This window comes from Bactrocera tryoni, chromosome 4 (assembly GCF_016617805.1).
Source record: "Bactrocera tryoni isolate S06 chromosome 4, CSIRO_BtryS06_freeze2, whole genome shotgun sequence".
NCBI lineage: Eukaryota > Metazoa > Arthropoda > Insecta > Diptera > Tephritidae > Bactrocera > Bactrocera tryoni.
This window is the reverse complement of record NC_052502.1, coordinates 72,430,539-72,453,106: the sequence shown is the minus strand read 5'-3', so window position 1 is coordinate 72,453,106 and position 22,568 is coordinate 72,430,539. Positions and strand designations below refer to the sequence as shown.

At 33.5% G+C, this 22,568-nt stretch overlaps 1 protein-coding gene across 2 annotated transcripts; it reads left to right on the top strand.

The window, feature by feature from the left end:
- The first annotated feature begins 891 nt into the window (after nt 1–891).
- LOC120773949 (LIM domain kinase 1) lies at nt 892–11,989 on the top strand. Of its 2 annotated transcripts, XM_040103173.1 has the most exons (7): nt 892–963; nt 1,632–2,427; nt 4,308–4,397; nt 5,813–7,247; nt 7,306–7,460; nt 7,526–9,417; nt 10,746–11,989. In XM_040103173.1, the coding sequence occupies exons 1-7, from the start codon at nt 942–944 to the stop codon at nt 11,048–11,050; spliced, it is 4,695 nt and encodes a 1,564-aa protein (XP_039959107.1). In that variant the 5' UTR covers nt 892–941; the 3' UTR covers nt 11,051–11,989. The 2 variants fall into 2 exon arrangements, with proteins under 2 accessions (XP_039959107.1, XP_039959108.1); XM_040103174.1 differs by lacking the exon at nt 4,308–4,397.
- The last annotated feature ends 10,579 nt before the right edge of the window (nt 11,990–22,568 follow it).

The following is a 22,568-nucleotide window of genomic DNA, read 5'->3' as shown; positions in this document are numbered from 1 at the left end:
AAGCAGACTTAAGGGAATGGCAAGCGAAAACCATGCATTTTAGAAATGCTTCATTGAAAGTGGTTAGAGGTTCTTCCAATAAGTAAGGTTATGTTTTATAAGCAGTGCAAGCAAGCAAGGTAAAAGAAATATTGACTCACCTTTGTTATTGATTGTAGAATAAGAGTGGTTATTAATAGATTACATGGTCCTTGTTACAGCGTTTCTCCAGCAACTTATTGGGAAATCTCAATTGGTCAAAGAAACACTTGTATTACACTCTTGCAAATTTGCTTGTCAGCGGCAGCAGTGAAACTGCACTTCTGTACACAACAGCTTGTGTTATAATTACTTAATTTTGCACACGCGTTTTGTGTTTGGAAATTACCAGAAACACTAGTTCTATTAAAAGTTTAAATAGAAAACTTGTTCAGCTACTTAATTTCACATATTTAAGTTTTTAAACCAGCGGATATTACTGCTATTTCCTTAGATACGCTCGAAGCTTCCGATGAAAAAGAGCTGCGTTTGATGATGACAGTTACAGTGATGCCATAGATATGTTATTTACAATTTTAATGAATTGTCTGAAATTATGGAAAAAACTGACTTTAATTGTAAATGCAGCTGTAAGTTTTAAAAATAAATATATGTATATAAAATAATAGTTTAAACAGTTCTTTTTAACAAAGGTAAGATTGATTCATAGAAATATTTAAAAAATGTTATCAATAACCGTTTCCGCCATAAAGCTGCCACTTATACACAATAAATTCCAGTCACAGAGATGCCACCGTGTTTTATTTTGACAATTTAGCACGTCATTTTGACAGTCGCTAATAAAAAAATTGCTTTTCGGAAGTGTTCCAAAAGCATATCTTTGGAATTCTATTTCTTCATTATTTGCGACGGATAGAGCTACAAAACAGACGAACGAGAATAATGTAGCTTCTTGGTGGAAAATGGCGAAAAATTTAAGTTTTGGTAAAGAAAACTAAGTAAATTCATACAACCAAATAGTGCTGAAGTGTTTTGAGTACAAAATAAATAAATTTTATAAAGCTGCAGCTCGAAAATTAGTGTATAACTGCAGGCACGTCGTTTGCGTGGGCGCTGCAACTTGTAATGGCTGCTGGGAATATGTTTTCAACTATAACATTTTCAAAAATTGTGCAATCACAATACAAATCGTATAAAATATCTCAAACTTGGTCACAATTTAATTACTTGTAGCAATACAATTGATTTTTGTTAGCTTTTAATGCCAGTGGGACATCAGCGTCTGCCGTACATCTCGCTCAGTGTTTACTTATACTTGTTAGTGTGTTTGTATTGGGTTTGTTGAAATTTGGAGTACGGGTGAATCACCATTACTGGGGTAAAGAGCGTGTGTTTGTTTTTTGTTGTTGCTAGCATGTAGCATTGTTGTAGGAGCAGTAGAAGTTGGCGCAATGACTGGCGCCATTTAACCGCTTCAGGGTCAGGGTCAAAACGTTAAGTGTATGCAGTTAAAAAAAAATAATAGCAATTTGTGCTAGTGCATATGCACTGAGCTCACGGCACACAGTGTTTTTGTTGTTTTGGCAGGTGTCCCATTACAGATTTTTAATACGACTAACATTATGAAACTTTTTGCTTTGGCCCACTTACAGATACCGAAAACATTCCTAGGGCAACCGGTTCACCGCCTACAACATCAAATTCAACCCAACAGCTGAATGTGCAGCAGCAACAAAAGACGCCAACAACCGGCACGCGCATCACCAACTACAGCACATCATGTGCCGGCTGCTTGAATGTATTGAATTTGAGTCGTGAGGAGTTCGTCATTGCGCTGGGTCAAGAGTGGCACAGCGATTGCTTTCGTTGTTCCGTGTGTGATGCACATTTGCACAATTGGTATTTCGAAAAGGACGGTCTACTCTTCTGCCGTGACGACTATTATCAACGCTTTGGTGAATCCTGTCAACAATGCAGTGCTATCATAACGGGGCCGGTTATGGTAGCCGGCGATCATAAATTTCATCCAGAATGCTTTTGCTGCAGCGCGTGTGCTGTGTTCATTGGTGAGGGTGAAGCCTACGCATTGGTGGAGCGTTCCAAACTCTACTGTGGCAATTGCTATAAGCAACAAGAAACACATGCAGTTGCGACCGATTTAGGTGCGCTTAGCGCTAGTGTAACAATTGATGGTGACAGCAGTAACAATAAACACACACATGCAATTAGTGGCAGCGCAAAACCCATACATTCCATACGCCTCGTAGAGATACCGAAAGATGCAACACCGGGCCTGCGTCTGTCCGTGGACAATGTGAGCGTGCAACGGCATTACTTGGATGGTGGCAGTGGTAGCGGCAGCGGCGGAGCATTTCGTGCCACATCGCCAACACATGCAAAGCGCTTAGACGGTCCACTCGAAGTTTGTCCGGCCGTGCGCATTTCTGAGTGAGTAACATTGATCATTTCGGTAAATTCGCTTTAAACACTACTAATACCGCTGCGCTTACTATTTACAGAAACTAATTTTTAACAAAATGTGTTTAATTACCTGTTTGCGTTGTGTACGGTAAATTTTCTTATGCGTGAACTAATTACCGTTTGAAATCAGCGGAATATACGAAACTAATTTTGTTTGTGTAAAGCGCTAGTAATTGTGTCACTTTACAGTTCGATTTATCGATTGCAGCTGTTTCAGGCGATCACGTCATGACTTTACAATTAAACAAAAATAACTTTGGCCAAGCAAATTTTCCGTTGGCGCGGACATTGATGCACTCACCTTTTTAACGTTTAAATGACTTGTTGAAATAAATATATGGTTACATATTTACATGTATACATATAATTCAACATTACTGCTGTCCGTCTGTGTCAATGCTTTTAAAGCAAGTGATAAATGTCTCGGTTATTTATTCACTTATTTACATTGAAAATAATTCGCATACCTGCACGCTTATCAGCCACTTGCTGCAGTGCCTTTTCGTCTCTCAGACGCGCCGCTAGTGTTGCCATAACCACAATTCGGTTTACTTTTTGCTTGCAGCGCTTTGTTTTATTATTGTACAAGCGCGTTTATTAAAGCTTCTGCTGTTTATATTTACAAAAACATTTATGTGCTACACACATGCTTGTAGGCTGTAGCCGACTTATCAGCTTACCGCACTTTCGGTAAGGGACGCCAGCAAGTAGCTTACGTTGAATTTTATTTCGATATTCATGTCGCAATAGCAAAAAATAATGCATTAGTCATACATCGCAGCACAACTTTGCATGGATGTATGTGTATTGATAAGCGTCGATGGTTAAGCCCCCCAATCAGGCGTTCGTCCGTTTAACCGGTCCGCGCTTGCCCCAACAGTGGTCAGCTGTGCACAAATGATTAGTCGATTTTTCAAGTCAATGCGGGTAGTAAGCAGTTGGTTGTGTACCAAATGCTAAATAATTAAAGTTACGGAAGCTGTTTGCGCACACAAAAAAATATTTATACAAAACACTGTTGATAGTTAAAATTTGTGTATAATTTTACAATAGTAAACAATTTCGATAGCAGCGTGTTTTTTTTTCAGTGACACAGTGTGAGTCAAACGAAATGAAAACAAACAAACTATGTGCAAATTATTTGAAAAAAATAATTTTGTGTATTAAATGAAATATGATACAAATGTGCAAAGCAAAATGCATTTGCTGTGCTAAAAAAATTAATTATGCGAACTTTGGAGCAATACGTAAATAGGTTAAAATATAGCCGCATTTATAATATTTGTTCATAATTTATTCACATTTTTTATTTATTTATGTTTGTTTATACATAGCTATTTTTCTTAATCAAATAAATATATATTTAAGCAAAATGCCAGCAGTATGTGCCAACATCATTTTCCATATAAATCAGAACAAAAAAAAAATAAATTTATTTAATAGATTATTTACATACAAATTTTTAACTACTTGCCACTCCTTATAAACACACGGCTAATGAATAAAAAAATCCAGTACTAATACCAACTTTTAACAACATTAAATTCATTTTTACTAATGCATCACTTTTATATTTTTGTCTCTTCCTCTCTCCCATTTAAATACGCTCTCTACTTCTCGCTGTCGCTTGTTACTACGTGCTTTCTAATGAATTTTTATGAACCTGTTATGGTGTGCGTGATTTTTATTAACGAAAATAACGCCTGCTGCACTCATCATTCCATCACAATTTAACCACCATCCAATAAAAAAAAAAACAAAAACAAACATAATAATAATCATACCAAATAACTGTAAACGTAACGTCTATTTTTATAACCTACATCAATGTACATCGCCCAAAGCAGATACATTTGTAGAATATATGGTCGGCTGGGGAAATATGTTTTCTCCTTTATAACATCGGTTATCGATCAGTGTTGTGGTAGCGATTATAGGTAATCGAAAATGTTTTATTTCACTAATTCAAAGTTATTTAATAATTATTTTACTGATTTACTTATTTTTTAGGTAAAAATGTGTTGTTATATGGTTTTCGGTCTGGTTGGAAAAGAAAGCTTATTAAAAGCATAAAAATATTATTGCTGTTATAGCATTTCCGAAGAGAGTATAGAAATATTTGTGACTGACGTTCCCAAAGTAAGCTGAAACATCAATCCCTGCTTATATCGGCTAGGTAGAACCAACTGAACCCATTCAACGCAAATCGGGTCTACATAAGCGCAACGTACCCGAATTTTTACCCATCCAAAGACTGTCCACTCGACAGCATTCCTCCAAATTACTTTAAAAACAACAACATTTCGTTTCACCTGTCGTAGGCACGAACTTTGCAAACAGTTTTCAATTGCTTCGGAACTCTAACGGAATCTCTCATATTTTGTTACAACATTTACCCGACCTCAAAATACGCTTCCATTTACTGTGATTTACGATCTACATTTGTTATTATTGCAACGTTCGACTGACCTTATAAAAATCTGCAATCTGTGCGTCAGCTCGGCTTTCCCTTGAAGTTGCGGTGGGCTCCTTATCTCTTGTTAAAGTACCATAAATATTTATATGTTACTTTTTTTTTTGCATTTTCTTAGAGTCTCAAGACTTACACTGTGAATAAATTAGAGATTTTTCTTTACAAAGTGATGTCTCCTCAAGTAACAGTTATTTTTTTTTTGGCAAAAGTGCGTTCCTTGAGGTCCTAATTGAGAATTTCAAATGTATTATCTATAGGCTCCATCGCACAACTGGGTTTAAATCAAATCTAACTGAAGCTTAACTATGCTTCATGTTCAACATGCAACGAGTCCCCGCATGACTCTAACCACTTCTTTAGATGCCCAGCTAACCCTAAACATCTGACACCCCTCTCAATATGGTCTGAGGTCCGACCCCATGGAAACAGCGCGTTTCCTGGGTCTACCGTTGGATGACTTCGATAACAACTAACGGGGGTTAAAGCCCCATGTGACACTCCACTCGGACTCATCCGAAAAAAACAAACGTATATCGGATTTTATATTTATAAACACTTTCAACTTAAACCCATAAAGTCACTGGTCTAACACTTTTATATTTTTGTTCAAAATGCCTTTTCTGGATTTTCTAGGGAGAAGCATTATTATCTTCAACAAAGCAATAATCACTTGACGTGGGTATCCAAAGGCAAATTTAGTTCCCCACCACATAGATTCTTTAATTTTTTGAAGAGATTTCTTATCCAAAATTATATGAACCAGACCGAAATCCATTTATCACGAAACATATTTGATCGGAATCAAATCTTTCTGCTCTCAATTGTTAAATTATTTCGCTAATTTTCTGCTCTTACTTCCACTTTCCCTTCCTCATGTAGAATCGATGTAAATTTAGCCAATCTGCACATCGGCGATCGTATATTGGAGGTGAACGGCACACCCGTTAACGACACATCCATCGAACACATTGACAAATTGATACGCAGCACCGAGAAAATACTACAGCTCACCGTCGAACACGACCCCGTACAGGTCTGTCGCAGCTGCAGTCAAGCGGACATACTTCAACGGCCCACATCATATAGTGACCTACCGCCATTGGCCACATCCGCGTCGAGCATCGAAGTCTACGGACGCCGCAGCGTCACTGACTCGCTCACTGGCAGTACGAGTACCAGCACGATCGCGCCGCACAGCAACAGCAGCGATTGCGGAAGCGGCGGCAGCTCGCCCACACGTCTGACCAAGCTAGACAAGGAGCGCATATATAAGCGCAAGGATGAGGGTTATATAAGCGGCACAAAGACACGACAGCTGCGTAAATGCAAGAATCTGAATATGATTGCGAGTGAACAGCCAACGCTGCCGCATGCCGGTTCCACACATTCCATAGGACCCACAATGAGCGGCGCAGTTACTGCGTCGGCCAAAGTTGACGCAACTGCGACGGACTCTACACAACTGGGCATGCGTTTGCGCGAAAAGGAGCGCTGCTCCAGCATGTCCAAGCTGCTGGATGAACAACATGCGCCGACCGAGCAAATTTACGATTTATCGCGCACGAAATCTTTTCGTGTGGAGCCCAAGCCGCAACGCATCTTTCGCGCCTCCGATCTGGTGTTGGGAGAACTGCTCGGCAAGGGTTTCTTCGGGCAGGTGTACAAAGTGACACATCGTCTGACAAAGGAGGTGATGGTGCTGAAGGAGTTGTATCGCGTGGACGAGGAGGCGCAGCGTAATTTCCTCAAAGAGGTCGCGGTACTGCGTTCGCTGCATCACAAGAATGTGTTGCGCTTCATTGGCGTGCTGTACAAGGACAAGAAGCTGCATTTGGTCACCGAGTATATAGCGGGCGGTTCGTTGAAGGAGCTCATACACGATTCGGGTTTGCCGCTCACATGGCCGCAGCGCGTCTCCTTCGCCAAAGATATAGCTTGTGGCATGAGTTATTTGCACCGCATGAACATCATACATCGTGACCTGAATTCGTTGAACTGCCTCGTGCGCGAGGACAAGTCGGTGATTGTGGCGGACTTCGGACTAGCGCGCATCATTACGGCGCCATTCTTCAGCGCAGGCAGCAGCAGTGGCGCGGCAGGCGGCGTTACGCTTGGCAGCAGCAGCAGCAATGAGCGTTGGTCCGGCGGTGCGTGTCTGAGTCCGAATGGCACTTTGGGGCGCAGCAAGAGCCGACAGCGCAGGCAGCGTTACACGGTGGTGGGTAATCCCTACTGGATGGCGCCGGAAATGATGAAGGGACTGAAGTATGATGAAAAGGTGGATGTGTTCTCGTTCGGCATCATGCTGTGTGAGGTGAGTTAGCGGCGACGCACGTAATACATTAGAGAAAATTCTGATTTAAAACTTCCAGATTATCGGACGCGTACAAGCCGATCCGGATTTCCTGCCGCGCACATCCGATTTCGGCTTGAATCAAAAAGTATTCCGCGAAAAGTTTTGCCAACAGTGCCCAGAGGCGTTTTTCAAAATCGCCTTCCTTTGCTGTGATCTCAATCCTGATAAAAGGTTTGCTATATTGGTCTCATAAGAATCATCCAAATCTTATTTTTTCTTCTCTATCCACGCCTTAGACCGTCCTTTGAAATACTCGAGATTTGGTTGGAAAGTTTGCTGGCCTCTATTGCCATGAACCAGTTGCTGCCCGCCGATCTGCTCTACGACATAGAAAACTATAAGGGTACCATCAGCATTAGCAGCACGCCGGACGGCATGCTCACGCCGAAGTCGAATCGCAGTCGCGATGATCTGGACGACGTAGGCGCGCAGCGCAAACCAACGCCACCGAAGCAAGAAAAGCCCGCGCTTGCTGTGACACAACCTAGTATAAACGCCGAAAGCTTTGAAGACGATAGTGAGTTCCACGATGTGACGAAAATGGAAGGCAAAGAGAATGCGGTTATACTGCGTAGAGATATGCCGAAATCCCCGCATTTGGGTAAGGACTTCTCACCCACTGGCGAGCGTATACGCGATAGCATGCGCGCACGCCGCCGTCAACGCCTCATGCAGGCCGCGCAGCAACGCGGCGTGACGCCGGAGAATAAATGCACCGAGCGCGTGTTGGAGGCGGTGAAGCAGACGCTCCAGAATGGCGGGCGTGGCGGCGCGCCACTGAGCAGCTGCAATGGCAGTGGCGCGAAGAAGAGTCGTCCGTACGGCGAGAAGGGTTTTCTGCTGGACATCAATCGCGATGGCGATTTGCGCTTAAATAATGTAAAAGATTTGAATTATTGTTCAGATTTCGACTCCAGCTGCGACACGAGTCTCAACTATCACGAAGTGAACGCGGTGGATGACATGAAATCAGCCGAGTGTGAAATGCCTGCTGCGCACTTGATAAACCGGCCGGCGGTGTTGCAAGAAGAAGAGCACGCAGAAGATGAAGTACAAAGCGACGAGTCGAAATCGTTGCCGCTTGCGCAGACGGCGTTAGATGCTGAAATGCAGCTGAGCGCGACAGCGTGCGCTAGCGCGGAATCGCCGACAGTGAGCGCAGCCACAGAAGAGGTTGATGCGGCGACGCTCAGCACCATGCAACAGATACAGAAAAAGATTGCCGCGAAATCCTACAAAAACGCGCTCGATGACATACGCACGAAGCTGAATTTGTGTCGCAACAAATTCGAAACAATAGACGCGGCGAATCGGCGCAATTTCAGCAATTCACAAAACTCAATGAAAACCTTCTTCCGCTCGCGCAACTCGCGCTCCATAGTAACAAGCCCCACTGAGCCTGCGAACGCCAGCGAAAGTGTTTACAAAACGCCACCCGAGGCGCTAAAAATGTTCCAGCGCCTTGAAGCAGCCAACGCAGCCGCATTACCAGCCGGTACGCCGTCCAGCGAGCTTGCGCGCCTGCCTGGACAAAGTGTCGCGTCGAGTAGCAGTAGCAGCACCTATCGCATCAATCAAACGCCGATATTTGGGCGCAAGCAGCTACCAAAACAAGTCGAGCTGTACACACCTCACTCTGAGTCATTGGAGAATCTACATACCGGTCTGCCGCCCATGACGGCGTTGACGCAGGTAGCAGCGCGCAAAGATAAAAACAGTCCGGGTGGCAGCGGCAAGCGCGCGAAGTCACCTAAACGACCTGTGAGCACATTCCGTAGTTACCTCAATGAGGCGGCAGCGGTGGAGACTGAAGAAAGCACAGCCGCGCGCTTGCCTGTGTCAGCGGCGGCCTCAACGGCTGCAATAACGACGGTAGAGACGACGCCGAAAAAGAATCGTCGCCTCAACAGCGGCAAAGAGAGTACAAATGAACAGTCTTGGCAGGCCGAGAAGCCCGAAAAGGTGGCAGCGACAACTAAAAGTCGTATCTTTGGCTTGCGTAGTTCAGCGAAGCCATCAGCGATGACGACGCGTGAGGCGACACAGACGCCGCAACGGCGTACACTTTCGCCCACAAAAGCCAGCGACGCGCGTCGACTAGCGAACAGACAAGATGTGCAAAACACAGGTGAGTTTGAGGAGAGAAATGTTTACTTCGAAAGAAAAAATTGGAAAAAATATTTACTTCGAAAAAATTTTCACACGTGAGTTTGAGTAGAGAAAAATTAGTATTTATTTCGAAAAACATATAAAAAGCTAAGTTCGAAAAAAATTATTTTTTCGAAAATGTTTTGTTTCTTGAATTAAAATGATGGTGTTATATATCTACATATGCTTTGGCAACGAGTTCTGGTATTTTTTTATATCAATTGCTGCACTTTTCGTATCGAATACATAACAAAATCTAAGTTCGAAAAAACTTTTATTCGAAAATTTTTGGGTTTTCCCATTTTTGGTGCCAAAATTTAAAGCACATTTTTTTCGATATGAAACAGAAAAAATTGTGCATATTTTTAGCTCAAAAAATATTGTTGCCATATCTATAAAAAACAATTTCGAAATTTCTTTCAGAAAATAATAAGTTTTTTGCATTACCATGTTTCAAAACTAAGCTTGCGCATGTACTACATGTAAATACATAGTATTTTCAAATAGAAAATCTTTAGTTCTCATATTAGAATTTTTCTTCGAAAATACTTTTTTTTAAATATTTTTATCTTAAAAAACTTCTGGGATTCTATAAACCTCAAATATCATCTTATTATAGCATCTTTGTTCAGTAAAATCTAATTTTTGTTCAGAAAAAATACATAACTGTCATATAAAATGTGAAGTTCGAAAACCTTTTTGTTCGAAAATTCTTTTAATTGAAGAGTTATCGTGCTGAATTTTAATACCAATACGAATGTTGCTTTTACTAACCTTTTCGTAAATATTTAAATCGTTTTTGTTCACAAAAATACATAGCTGTCATATAAAAAGTGAAATTCGAAAACACTTTTATACGAGAATTTTCTTTACTTTAAGAGTTACGGTGATAAAAGTTTATATCTTCATAAATTTAGTTTATACTAGCCTTATCGTAAAAATTTAAATCGTTTTTCATGGAAAAATAACTAGCTATCATATTAAAAGTGATGTTCGAAAATCTTTTTGTTCTAAGAAATCTTTTAATTGAAGAGTTATCGTACTGAATTTGTATACCAATATGCATGTGGCTTTTACTAACTTTTTGTAAGTATTTAAATAATTTTGAATCAGAAAATCACTTAGCTGTCATATAAAAACCGAAATTCGAAAACACTTTTGTACAAGAAATTTTTTTATATTGAAAGTTAGGATCATAAAACTTTAGATACATGCTTCCGTAGCTAATGCGAATCTCTGTGTATATTTATAATGTATTTTATATTATTTTTGGAAAAATATTAATCCGTCTTTCCATTCCACTCACAGCACCCACAACCCAACAGCAGCGCCTGCGTCAAAGTCTTGCCAACAACAGCAGTCATCATAGCAATTTTACAACAACAACTCCTGCCAGTTTGAAAAATACAACCCGTCTCACCATACTCAGTCCCGAGAAAGTGCACCGCCTCAGTGCGAAGCTGACCGATCAGAAGGTGAAAGCCAAAAGTAGTGATACGAAAGCCACAGTCGTGAGCAACACAGTGACAGCCACGCCCACAGCGAACAGCAGCGCCGAACAAGCGTTACAGTTAGAACGACGTAAGCGTAAGCAACTCTCTACGCGTTATTGATTTAATATTTTCGAAAGCAATAGACTAAACCGAGCGGGTGTCGAGCGAGCGCGAGCGCGAGCGCCATGATTAAGCGAATAAAAAATGTAGATTTAAAACGAAACTAAACGATAATAATACAGTAAGCAATTGTGTGTGGATGGAGGAGTTTCGGAGTTAAATATTTTCGATTCGAACTTAACCGTATATTCGAATAAGGCATTGAGAATTGTAAACAGTTTATATTAGCCGAGTATTAGTTGTAAAAGGCAAGCTTAAAAGACGAGTAGTGTATAAATAACGGTTTAGCTTGTCTGTATGTATGTAAATTTGTATTCAATATACAACATAGTTGAGAAATGTAAGCGTTACGCTCGCCATACGAATATAAAATAGGTGAAAAATTGCAATTTTATTTGAATAACAATTAATTGTAAGCGTTTATTAAGCTAAAGTTGTAAACAAATGAAAAGTTGAATATAATATTTAGTTGTTAGTGGGAAAAAAGTGCCTAAACTACGTAGAAATATATAATGCAATCTGCTTTTTACACAACTAATGGACGAAAAGTGCGAAAAATTACTAAACGCAACACGATTTTGGCCAGCAATTACTAAAAAGGCGAGCGCATAACTGTATTTTGGAAAAAAAAAATTAATAACGATGTGAAAAACAGTTAGAAAACTCTTAATCACTACCTCACATATTACTAAAAAAACTTGACTAACTACAAAATGTACTAAAATCTAACTAAAACCGCCACTAATGTTTCGCACTTTTTATTTGCTTCCAACTGAGCGTTATTTGTTGCCAGCTTTTAACTAGTAATAAAGATAAAAATATATACATACATAAATAAAGTAAACAGCTGAATTTCCTTAATGTATCGCTAACCACCTACACTATAGTGCCATTCGAAAAAAGAAAACTGAAAACGAAAAATATTTCTACAAAAAAGTATATTTGTAGTGCGCAAAAGAATATTCTAAATGTAATTTGGAAGCGCACACACTAAAGTCTATTATAAAAATAAGTAAATAAGCTAAACTTATAGGACGAAAACTAAACGAAAAAGGTTATAAAATACAAAGTATTTTTTTGGAACAAAATCTTGTAAAATTTTACTAAAATCAGCCACTAAACATTTAAAAATATGAAAACTTAGCTAATTTATGCAAATTTCCACTTCTAAACGTTAAATTTGTCAAATTATGTGATGTTCGAAAATTCGAACTTCATATAGAAAGTTGTTCAATGCGCTTAACTTTCGTAAACAGTATTTAAACTATCAATACATAGCAAATAAATGCAAAATGTCTTTTCTAAACGTTAAATTTTTATGTTCGAAAATTCAAATTTCGAATAAAAAGCATTAAACAGGCGCTTATCTTGCATTGACATGCTGAAACTACAAAAATATAGCAAACATGTGCACAATTTTACTAATAAATCGCAATTTGGAAACAAAATTTAATATTCAAAATTCGAAGTCATGTAAAAGGTTGTTTAATAATCTTTTCGTTCGAAACAGTGCTGCTTAAACTTTTGAACTGTTGAAATATAGCAATAATATATACAGTTTCACTATTAAACCTCAATTTTGTTTAAAACTTTTATGTTCGAAATTTCGAAGTTCTTGTTAAAGTTTGTCTAATGCGCTTATCATTCGAAATCATGCTCGAACATAAAAATTAATGTTCGAAATTTCGAAGTTCTTGTAAAAGTTTGTCTAATGCGCTTATCATTCGAAATCATGCTACTAAAGGTTTTAAGCTATCTAAATATAACGAATTTATTGACAATTTCACTTATTAACCGAAATTTTGGCAAAAAAAATTGATTTTCGAAAATTTCATGAAAGTTTTTAAAACTATTAGCAAATATACTTATGTACAATTCACTAATTAACCGCAATCTTAGAACAAAATTTTATATTCAACATCCGAAGTCTTTCGAAACCTTGCTCTAAAGTATTGAAACGATTGAATTACTAAATATAAGCCGAATTTTACTGTTACGCATTAATTTTGAGCAAAAATTTGTATGTTCGAAAATTCGAAGTTCATATGAAAATTTCACGCATATTAAGCTTTACAAAATTTTGGTTATAATTAAAAAACTACCAAAATGCTTGCGCAAATGTAATATATTATGATTTGAAAACTTTTTGAAAAATTATAAATTAAATAGTTTTTAAAAAACTATGACTAATTATCTTCAAGTATATATCGCTACAGTTTTAAAACTATTAAAATGCGGCAAATTTAAGGAAAATGATTCCTTTAAAAGCTAACAAATTAATGTTCGAAAATTCGAAGTTTTTATAAAAAGCCCAAATTTTACACCAGGCAATTAATTGAAATTCAAACAAGAAGTAACAATAAAAAAACATTCCTACATGACAATATTTAACGTTTTCGAATTTCGAAATTCCAACTACTTTTTACTAATCTGTTATATCGAAGTTTTCTATTCACTTTTATTATAAAAGTTAATTTTTCTTCTACTAATAACTGTAATTTAGCGATTAAAATATTTGTTAAAAACACGTTTTATGTATTTTTAAGCATATTAACAGTATTTAATTAGTTGAAAACCATTTTTTAAGCGAATATTTTTACACACTTTTTATGTATTAACATTTTTGTGAAAGTTAAAATTTTTAAGATTTACTAGCTGCTATTTCTAGGCAAAACGAAACATTCCCGATTCGAACTTTTCAAATTTATATTACTAAAAGTATTTTGCGATTTTATTAAATCCTTTAAACTAACAAAAAATTATTAAAAGCGAATATAGTATATAAGAACTAAAAACACATTCCGAAATTTCTTTCTAGTATTAAAAAATTAATTTTTGCCATTTTCGCACAATTTTTTTATATTAATTTCTAAAGCAATATTTTTAATTAAGCATGAATCAAAAACGAATACTGTTTAAGTTTTTACAATAAAAAATTAAGTTTTTAAAGCAACTACTTTATATAAAAAAATAAAAATATTTAATTTTTTAAATAAAAAAATTGTTTGACATTTTTTTTACTTATTTCAGGTTGGTTATTTATTTTATTATTTGAAAATACTATTCTTTGCGTTTTCAAAAAATTTAAAATCCAAATTAAAAGTCAAAGAATTTGTTAGCATTTTTTAAATTTTTTTCGAAAAATATGTTTTTTTAAAGAAATATTTTTTAATAATATTTTTTCGAAACTACATATTTTGTTTTTCTTTGTTTTAGGAAGATATTTTGTTTTTAATTTGTTTTTTAGGAAAAATGTTTTTTTTTATTTTTTGTTTTAGAAAAAAATAATTTTTTCTCTTTTATTAAAAAAATATTTATATTAAATTTTAATAATACAAAATGAAATAATATATATTTTTCTACAAAAAGGTAAAAAACAATAATAATTTCAAAGAAATACTTCTTAAAAAAATAAAAAATATATTTATTTTGGGTTTCGAACAAATATTTTTTTTCTATTCTTCTTTTAACAGATATTATATTATTTTTTAATTTTCCATGTTTTTAATTTTTTAATTATCCAATTTTTTTATTTGCTTTAATTTATTTTTTTTTAATTCTTAAAAAATGTTTGTTTGAATATTTTTTGTAAAATATTTAGGTTTTATTTTTTTTACTAATTACTTTTCCTATTTTGCTAAAGACAAGTATTTTTGTTTTTTAATTATACAAAAATTAAAAAAATTAATTTTTATAAAAAAAAAGAAAAAAAATTCAAAAAAACAGTTCTTAAAGAAAATTAAAGCAAAATATTATTCGAAAAACAATTATTATTTTCTATTTTCTTAAAAAACGTTAATTTTTCAATATTTTTATTTTTTCAATTATTCCATTTTGATTTTTTTTTTTTAATTTTATTTTTTTTTATTTTATATTTTTTTAAATTATTTTGAAATAATTATTGTTTTCTTTAATTTTTCACATATTTTGTCAAGCGCTCAATAAATTTGCTCAAAAAGTTTTAACACAAAAATTTTGGTTTGTTGTTGAAAAGTTTAGCAGGGAAAAAAATTTTAATACCGATACAAAAATAGTTAATTATTATAATTAAAATATATAAAATAAAAATTAAAAAATTTAATAAAATCATTAACAAATATTATATAATGAAAATAAATTTTTGATGAAAATGAAGAAGATTAATTAATATTTACGAAAAGGAAAATAAATAAACATTCGAATCACAGTAAAAATATATGTTTGGATGCACGGCTTTAATAAATTTTGCTTAAAAAATATTTTTGTTCACGCTAACTAAAGAAATTTTTTAACATCGAATATATTCGAAATTATTAAATTTTTTTTATACTTTTGTGATTTAAGTTTTATTAATACTATTATTTTTGTTTTATTTTTTAATTCAGCTTTTTATTATTTTATTTCTATTGCTTTATTTTTATTGTTTTATTTTTATTTTTTAAATTTTTGCTCTTCCGATCTTATATTTTATTTTTAATTTTTTGTAATATTTTTTTCATTGGTTTTTTTACTTTTATTTTTTTCTTTACAAATTTTATTGATTTTTTATATATATTTTTGTTTTTCTTTTATTTTTTTATTATTTTTCGAATTTTGTAAGTATTTCAGAGTTGCTCAAATACCGCAAGGGCAAATGTAGCGCAATAATGTTGCCACCTATTCGGCAGTTTTCTAGTTTTGACAACTAAACTGTGATTCACATATGAATAAAAAATAAGAATAAAAAATTGGGGAAAGCAAATAATTATCGAATAATAAAACTTAATAAAAAGTATTATGCCAACATACGGAAAGTACTGATGAAATGCAATATAAAAAAATATCTAAAAATTGAAAATAAAATATAAAATTTTTAAATACAGAAAAAGCCTAAACTATAATATTAAAAAAACTGAATATAAAATTCAATGAATAAAAAAAATTAAAATAAAAATAAAAGAGAATATGCAAAATAACAAAAAATATTAAAATTATTAACGCTGCAATCTACGTCTATATTAAATGTCCTAACAAATTTTTTGTTATTATTTTTAAGTAAATCAATAAATTAACTAATTTATAAGCCTAAAACTTAAGTAAAACTATACAATATACATTACACACACACACAATACTGTGGGCAAAAAATAGTAAGACTTTTTAATTTAAAATTCGCGCGAAAACCCATTTCCTAACCCCATCAAATTAGTGTTTACTATACGCTTGGCTTTCTGAAGCACATAAAGTGCATTCGGCGATTTTTACGATCAACTGATATCGTGCCGCAACCACCGCATTGAGAATTTTAAAACTTTGAACAAAGTCTTACTATTTTCTGCCCATATTATGAACAAGTGTGGCAATATACTTATGTAAGCTCAGTTGCAATAAATAAAGATTGAAGGCACGACGTGTCTTACGAAAAGCGAGACTGCAATAAATTGCTCAAAAAAAAAAACAAATATTGAAAACTAGAATTAAGAATTTGTTGTATATATGATGGTATGCTTATGCATAAATATGTATGTATGTAAGTGCTTGTTGCTAGACCTTTGCATTATTGTAATTTACTCTAGGTTAAACTAGTTAATTTTTAGACCCACTTTCTAGTATCACTAATTGTAAAATTGATTGCATTTTAATATTTTTTTTGGTTTTTGCATAATAACGACTTATGCTTTTTTCATGTTTAAAATATTTTTTTTATTAATTTATTTTAAACTCATTTATTATTTCGCACTTTGCTTCCATTCACTTCTGTGAATTGATTTTTTCAAAATATTTTTTAACTTTTGTTATTTTAATGTTTTTGTTATTCCAAAAGTAATAAACAAATTGAAGTTTAAGAAAATAAAGTTTTTCAGTCATTATATTTATATGTATTTTTATATTAATATATAATTTTTTTATATTTTAATAAATGTCTTTTTATTTATACTTAAGTTAATTATTTCTTTTATAAAAAGAAAATTATTTTAATTAAAATTAAATAAAATAAATGATTTTAACAAAAAATTAAAAAAAATAAAGTTTAATTAAAATTAACAAAAAATAAAAAAAAATGATTATTATTACAATTAAACTTAAAATTAATTGTAATTTTAGCTAAACTTAAAAATTAAATTATTAAAAAACTGATTTCAACAAAAAATTAAAAAAGAATTAAGTTTAATTAAAATTAACAATAAACAAAAAAACTAATTTTAATTATAATTAAACTTAAACTTAATTGTAATTTTTGTTAAACTTTAAAATTAAATTAAAATTTAAATTATTAAAAAATTGATAAAAAAAAAATTAAATTTAATTAAAATTTACAAAAAATAAAAAAACTAATTTTAATTATAATTAAACTTAAACTTAATTGTAATTTTAATTAAACTTAAAAATTAAATTGAAATTTAAATTATTAAAAAAAATTGTTTTAACAGAAAATTAAAAAAAATTAAGTTTAATTAAAAAAAAATTATTTTAATTTAAATTAAATTGGTAATTAACTTATTTAAACTTAAAAATTTAATTAAAATTATTAAAAAAAAATAAAAAGAAGTATTAAATGTAAAAAATGTTTTTAGGTTTAAGTTTAATTATAATTAAAATTTATTTTTTGTTTATTTAAATTAAACTTAATTTTTTTGTTTTAATTTAATGTTTAAGTTTAATTAAAATTATTTATTTTATTTTTTTTTATTTAATTAAACTTAATTTTTTTTAATTTTAATTAAACTTAAACTTAATTGTAATTTTAGTTAAACTTAAAAATTAAATTAAATTTAAAACTAAAATTACAATTAAGTTTAAGTTTAATTAAAATTAAAAAAAATTAAGTTTAATTAAATAAAAAAAAATAAAATAAATAATTTTAATTAAACTTAAACATTAAATTAAAACAAAAAAATTAAGTTTAATTTAAATAAACAAAAAATAAATTTTAATTATAATTAAACTTAAACCTAAAAACATTTTTTACATTTAATACTTCTTTTTATTTTTTTTTAAGTAATTTTAACTAAATTTTTAAGTTTAAATAATTTAATTTATCAGTTTAATTTAAATTAAAATAATTCTTTTTGTTAATTTTAATTAATTTGTACATTTTAATTAAACTTATTTTTTATTTGTTTTTAAAATGATTTCTTTTTTATTTTTAATTAAAATTTAATTTTTCTAAATTAATTTACATTAATATTTGTTATAAATTATTTTTAATTATTATATATTTCCTTTAATCTTGCATTATTTGTGAAAATTTTCTGCTTAATTGCAATAAAGAAACCATTCCTCTATAACACCACTCTCATTTATCAAAAAAACAAAAAAATTAAATAAAATTCTTTGAATATGAAAAAATTAGCAAAAGTGTTATTATTTCAAATAATAATCGAAAAATTTTGAAATATCGATCTGAAGAATGTAAGTTTTCAATTTCAAACAAGGTTACACATTTTTTGAAGATCTGCCGATCCAGTCTTTCTCGAAATAACTTAGACTTGGTTTACACATTTTCAAAAGTATGTGCTCTTATTAGAAAACCTAGTTTGTTACGGATAAAATTACTCAGAAGAAATAACCTATCGATGAGCAGAATTTCGACAACATTTTTCGTATTATCAACCGATCCTTCTACGAACAAAATATCTAAAAATTCTTCCTTCTTTCCAAATTCAATTCCTAAGACATCTTTTTGTTGCCTTCCCGTTCCGAAGCCGCAGTTGACTGCAGTTAAAACGTTCGTTATTTTCTAAGCAAACAAGCAAAGCCCTTAGATAGAAACTCAACAATCCATCAAACTAGCCCACAGCTTAACTGACTTCTTTTTAAATCACATAAACAAGCAGAACCGAAACTGAACTGCCGAGCAGCCACGTAACTTAAGAAAAACAATTAAACACCAAAAACTTTGACCGTAGAAAATTCTTAACAGCTGCTGCTGTGGAACCCAGTAAGCTTGGTTAGAACAAAAGATGTTGTAAAGATGTGAAAGGATGCTAAATGGTCAGAGATTGTCATCACTTTTTAAGGATAAATGACAGGAGCGGACCGTGAGGAATTCTAGAAATTCTATCTGAGTTGATTCAGCAGAGCAATTCAAGCTCGGAGACGACTTCAGAGTTCGGAAAAAAAGTAATAGGTGTTTTCAAAGTATTGTTTGATATTCTAGGACAAGTTGTAGATCAAGAGTTGAACATATCTCGCGAGTTCCGAGCATGGTAGCGTTCTGAAATCTAAAATTTTACCTATCCAGAGATGATATAGTATAATAAATAACTCGTACGGCTCTCATGATAGTTCATATAATTGTGGTCTGTTCTTTCAACCTCGACAAAACGGTTCGTTCCCTAGATCTGCCGATAAAGTTATTATTTGATGCGATTGACTTGGAGCTGAAGTAATTTCAGAAGAAGACTTGACACAACTGAAACATATGAGAGCATTCACAGGTTTGAGGAGTTTAGTATGTGTGAACCGAGTCTTTCTAGAACTGCCTGTAAAGCATGATTGTGTTCGGTGAGTCAACATGCGTATGTAAAGCATTTCATTATAATAGATTATATTTCGAAAACCCGCCGAGAATTGCAGCCCTAAGCAGTTCTAATGAAATAGCAGTGATACTGGTTCTAAGGAATTGTGAACTGGGTAGCCACAATGCAGCATCTCGGACTGCCAAACGCTACATATGCCATCACACAAGTATATATAAATCTCCACCGTTCTCCATCAATTGAAATACATATGTAAAATATGTTGTTGTTTTGTTGTGAATTTCGGAAAATTTTAGGACCTTCCAAGCACACACATATTGTTTGTTGCACAACATGTGGCTATGGCAAAATACGCTTGCAAGAAATTTACATAACATAACAGAGAGCAAAATTTAAGCTTTTCTCGAAACAAAAACAATAAAGTGGCTAAGAATAACTGTATTATAAAAACAGTATGCAACTTACCACTGAACTTAATAAACTCATTAGCAGCTGTTTTGGACGAGCGGTTTTTCTCTGCTGCCGGCGGTTAGCGCGGTTTCTTGGCTCGCTGAGTTTTTGAGTCAGCGCATTGAGCTAACGGGTGTTCGCTTCTGAAATGAAAAATACAAAATTTTTGTATGATTTTTGATTATCTTTCTACAGTTCGGGCAAAAAGCAGCCAAATGTGAGGCTGATTCAAGAAAGGTTAGTCATTAAAACCTAAGTGGCTGCTGCGACTTAAAAGCGCTCAAAGTGCAGTTATTTACAGATTTTTTGTTCAATATTAGTTCGAAAATGCGGTAATTATATTATATTTCTTGTAAATGAGTTAAAATACGCTATAAAATAAATTCAGTGTGTGGTCAAAGTAGCTTCATGTATTTTAACATGTTTTGCACAATGGAAAATAATTGCTGAAAACTACAATTTTAAGGGCTTTGAAATTCAGTTAATGAGACGAGAATAATGAAGGCTTAGAGTATTTTTGATTTTCAATATATTTGCTGTACTATTAAAAATTTGGCGACAATTTGGCATAAAATATACATAAAATGTTAAATTTTTCAAAATTTTTGTAGCTTTATATATGGGGTATTGACAGAAAATGACAAGCATTCAGATAAGCGAAACTATTTTTGAATTTTTGCGGCTACTTTTTGCTTCAAAACTGCATGCAAGCTATAAATTTTCCTCCAAAATTGTAATTTTGAGAATTTTTTGGAAATGTATACTAAAAACAACTACCTTTAATATGCACATATATGTAGGTATGATAACACTTATGCATGGTGTGCAATAATTTCTGAAAACTACAATTTAAACAGTTTTGAAAAGCTGTTAATGGTAAAGAACAGCGAAACCTTACATTATTTTTGGAATCCAATGAATTGTTTATAGTATAAAAAGTTTTGGGAAAATTTTGCATAGAATATTAAACCAAGTTCAGATTTTTTAAAATTTTTGTAACGTCATATTTGGGCACTTGACAGAAAATTTAAAAAATCAAGATAACTTAGATTATTTTTGTATTTTAGGAAACATATTCAACTTCAAGACTGCATACCAGCTTTAACTTTTCTTTCAAAAATTTAATTTTCAGAATTTTTCAAAGTTATATAGCAAAGCCAAACACGCACAACTTCATTACTTGACTACTCCACCTCTAGAATCTCAATTTAATCCACCATAATCTTTAGGCAATCAGTATTTCGGTAAATATTGTAATGAATACCATCACTGGACATATGTTCGTTGTGATTTTTGAGTCGTGCCACACGCATACAAGAACTTTTCATTGAAATTAGGTGTGTAAATATGTACTTGGGTAAAGATTAAGTTGCAAACTCATCAGTGCAGCCTTCGGTAGAGTGTTGAGGCAAAAGCATTTTCGATATGCATATCACGTACGAAATAATCTACTTTGTGGTACTACTTAAATGCGGCCATTTGTGGAGAGCTAGCAGGGTGGGCAGCAGGCTACTGTTTGTTGTTAGCACAACGGCCGGGGGTGATTTTGATAGGCTACAAGTTGGACTATTTTAAAAAGCATAAGGCAGGATTCTAGTCAATACACTGTAGGTTGTTTGCTTGCTGGATAAATATTGGTCACAACAACACCAATAACAGCAGCAACGTGGAGAAATCAAACAATCAAAACAAGCCACGAAAAAACATTCGTTGCAAATTAACGCAAACAATCCGAGTTTGATAGGAAAACACACACTCTTACACACATTGGGATTAGTTGCGCTGTCGGTTTGTGCCCACCGCCCACCAAATCAAATCACTTCACTTCAAATGTGTGACGAATCGCTCGCAGCCCAGTCGGTTGCTGGACATGCCGTGGAGCCTGTCGCCTGGCGGCGGTATGCGGAGAGTTGGTCATCAATGCGGATGCTTGAATTAGTTTCGAGTCGTTAATATGCATGGCGCACGGCGGTTGGAAGTTGTTGTTATTTGTTTTTTGGTGTTATACCGCAATTGGCAGGAAAATACGCGCTGATAAATTCTAGCTAATCTCGAAAGGTTGGAGAGTAAATATGGTTGTAGGGATGTGCAAATTGAAAGGGGTTGAAAAGAGGGAGGAGGTTGTAGAAGGCATCAGAGAATTTTTGGTAGTATTGGAAATTTGCTGGAAATTAAAAGACAGACACTTTGAATACAGCTCAGAGAAATGCTGAGCGCATCTCAGCAGTCGAGTCCCCGCTTGACATTATAGGAACTGAGACGATTTCGAAAGCAAAGGAAACTGGCTCAAGCTTCATTTTCAGAACCACCACTGGATACTGAGGTTCGGAATCGATTTCTGTTATCACGCTAGAAAAATCGGTTGTGATCTAGCGTTCCATACCCCGGGGCAAGTTATATTCCTTCGATCCGTTCGCCCATAATCATCATAACAGATGACGAGCACTCATCATTGGTTGTTAGAGAGACTGACAGATCTTGAATGAAACGAAATATAATATTAGAGAAAAAGCGGTAACGAAGACCTTCCATTTGTTGCAGGCTCCGATATGGACCTCTATGTTGTCTATACGCTAAGGATCCAAGTCTACTATGAATCAAGGACTCCCCAGTGGCTTGTCAAAGTT

Coding starts and splice junctions, on each gene's coding strand:
- LOC120773949 (XM_040103173.1), top strand. CDS start 942: ATGGCGAAAAATTTAAGTTTTG. Junction 2,428..4,307: donor CCGGCCGTGCGCATTTCTGA/GTGAGTAACATT, acceptor CGCCCAAAGCAG/ATACATTTGTAGAATATATG. Junction 9,418..10,745: donor ACAAGATGTGCAAAACACAG/GTGAGTTTGAGG, acceptor TTCCACTCACAG/CACCCACAACCCAACAGCAG.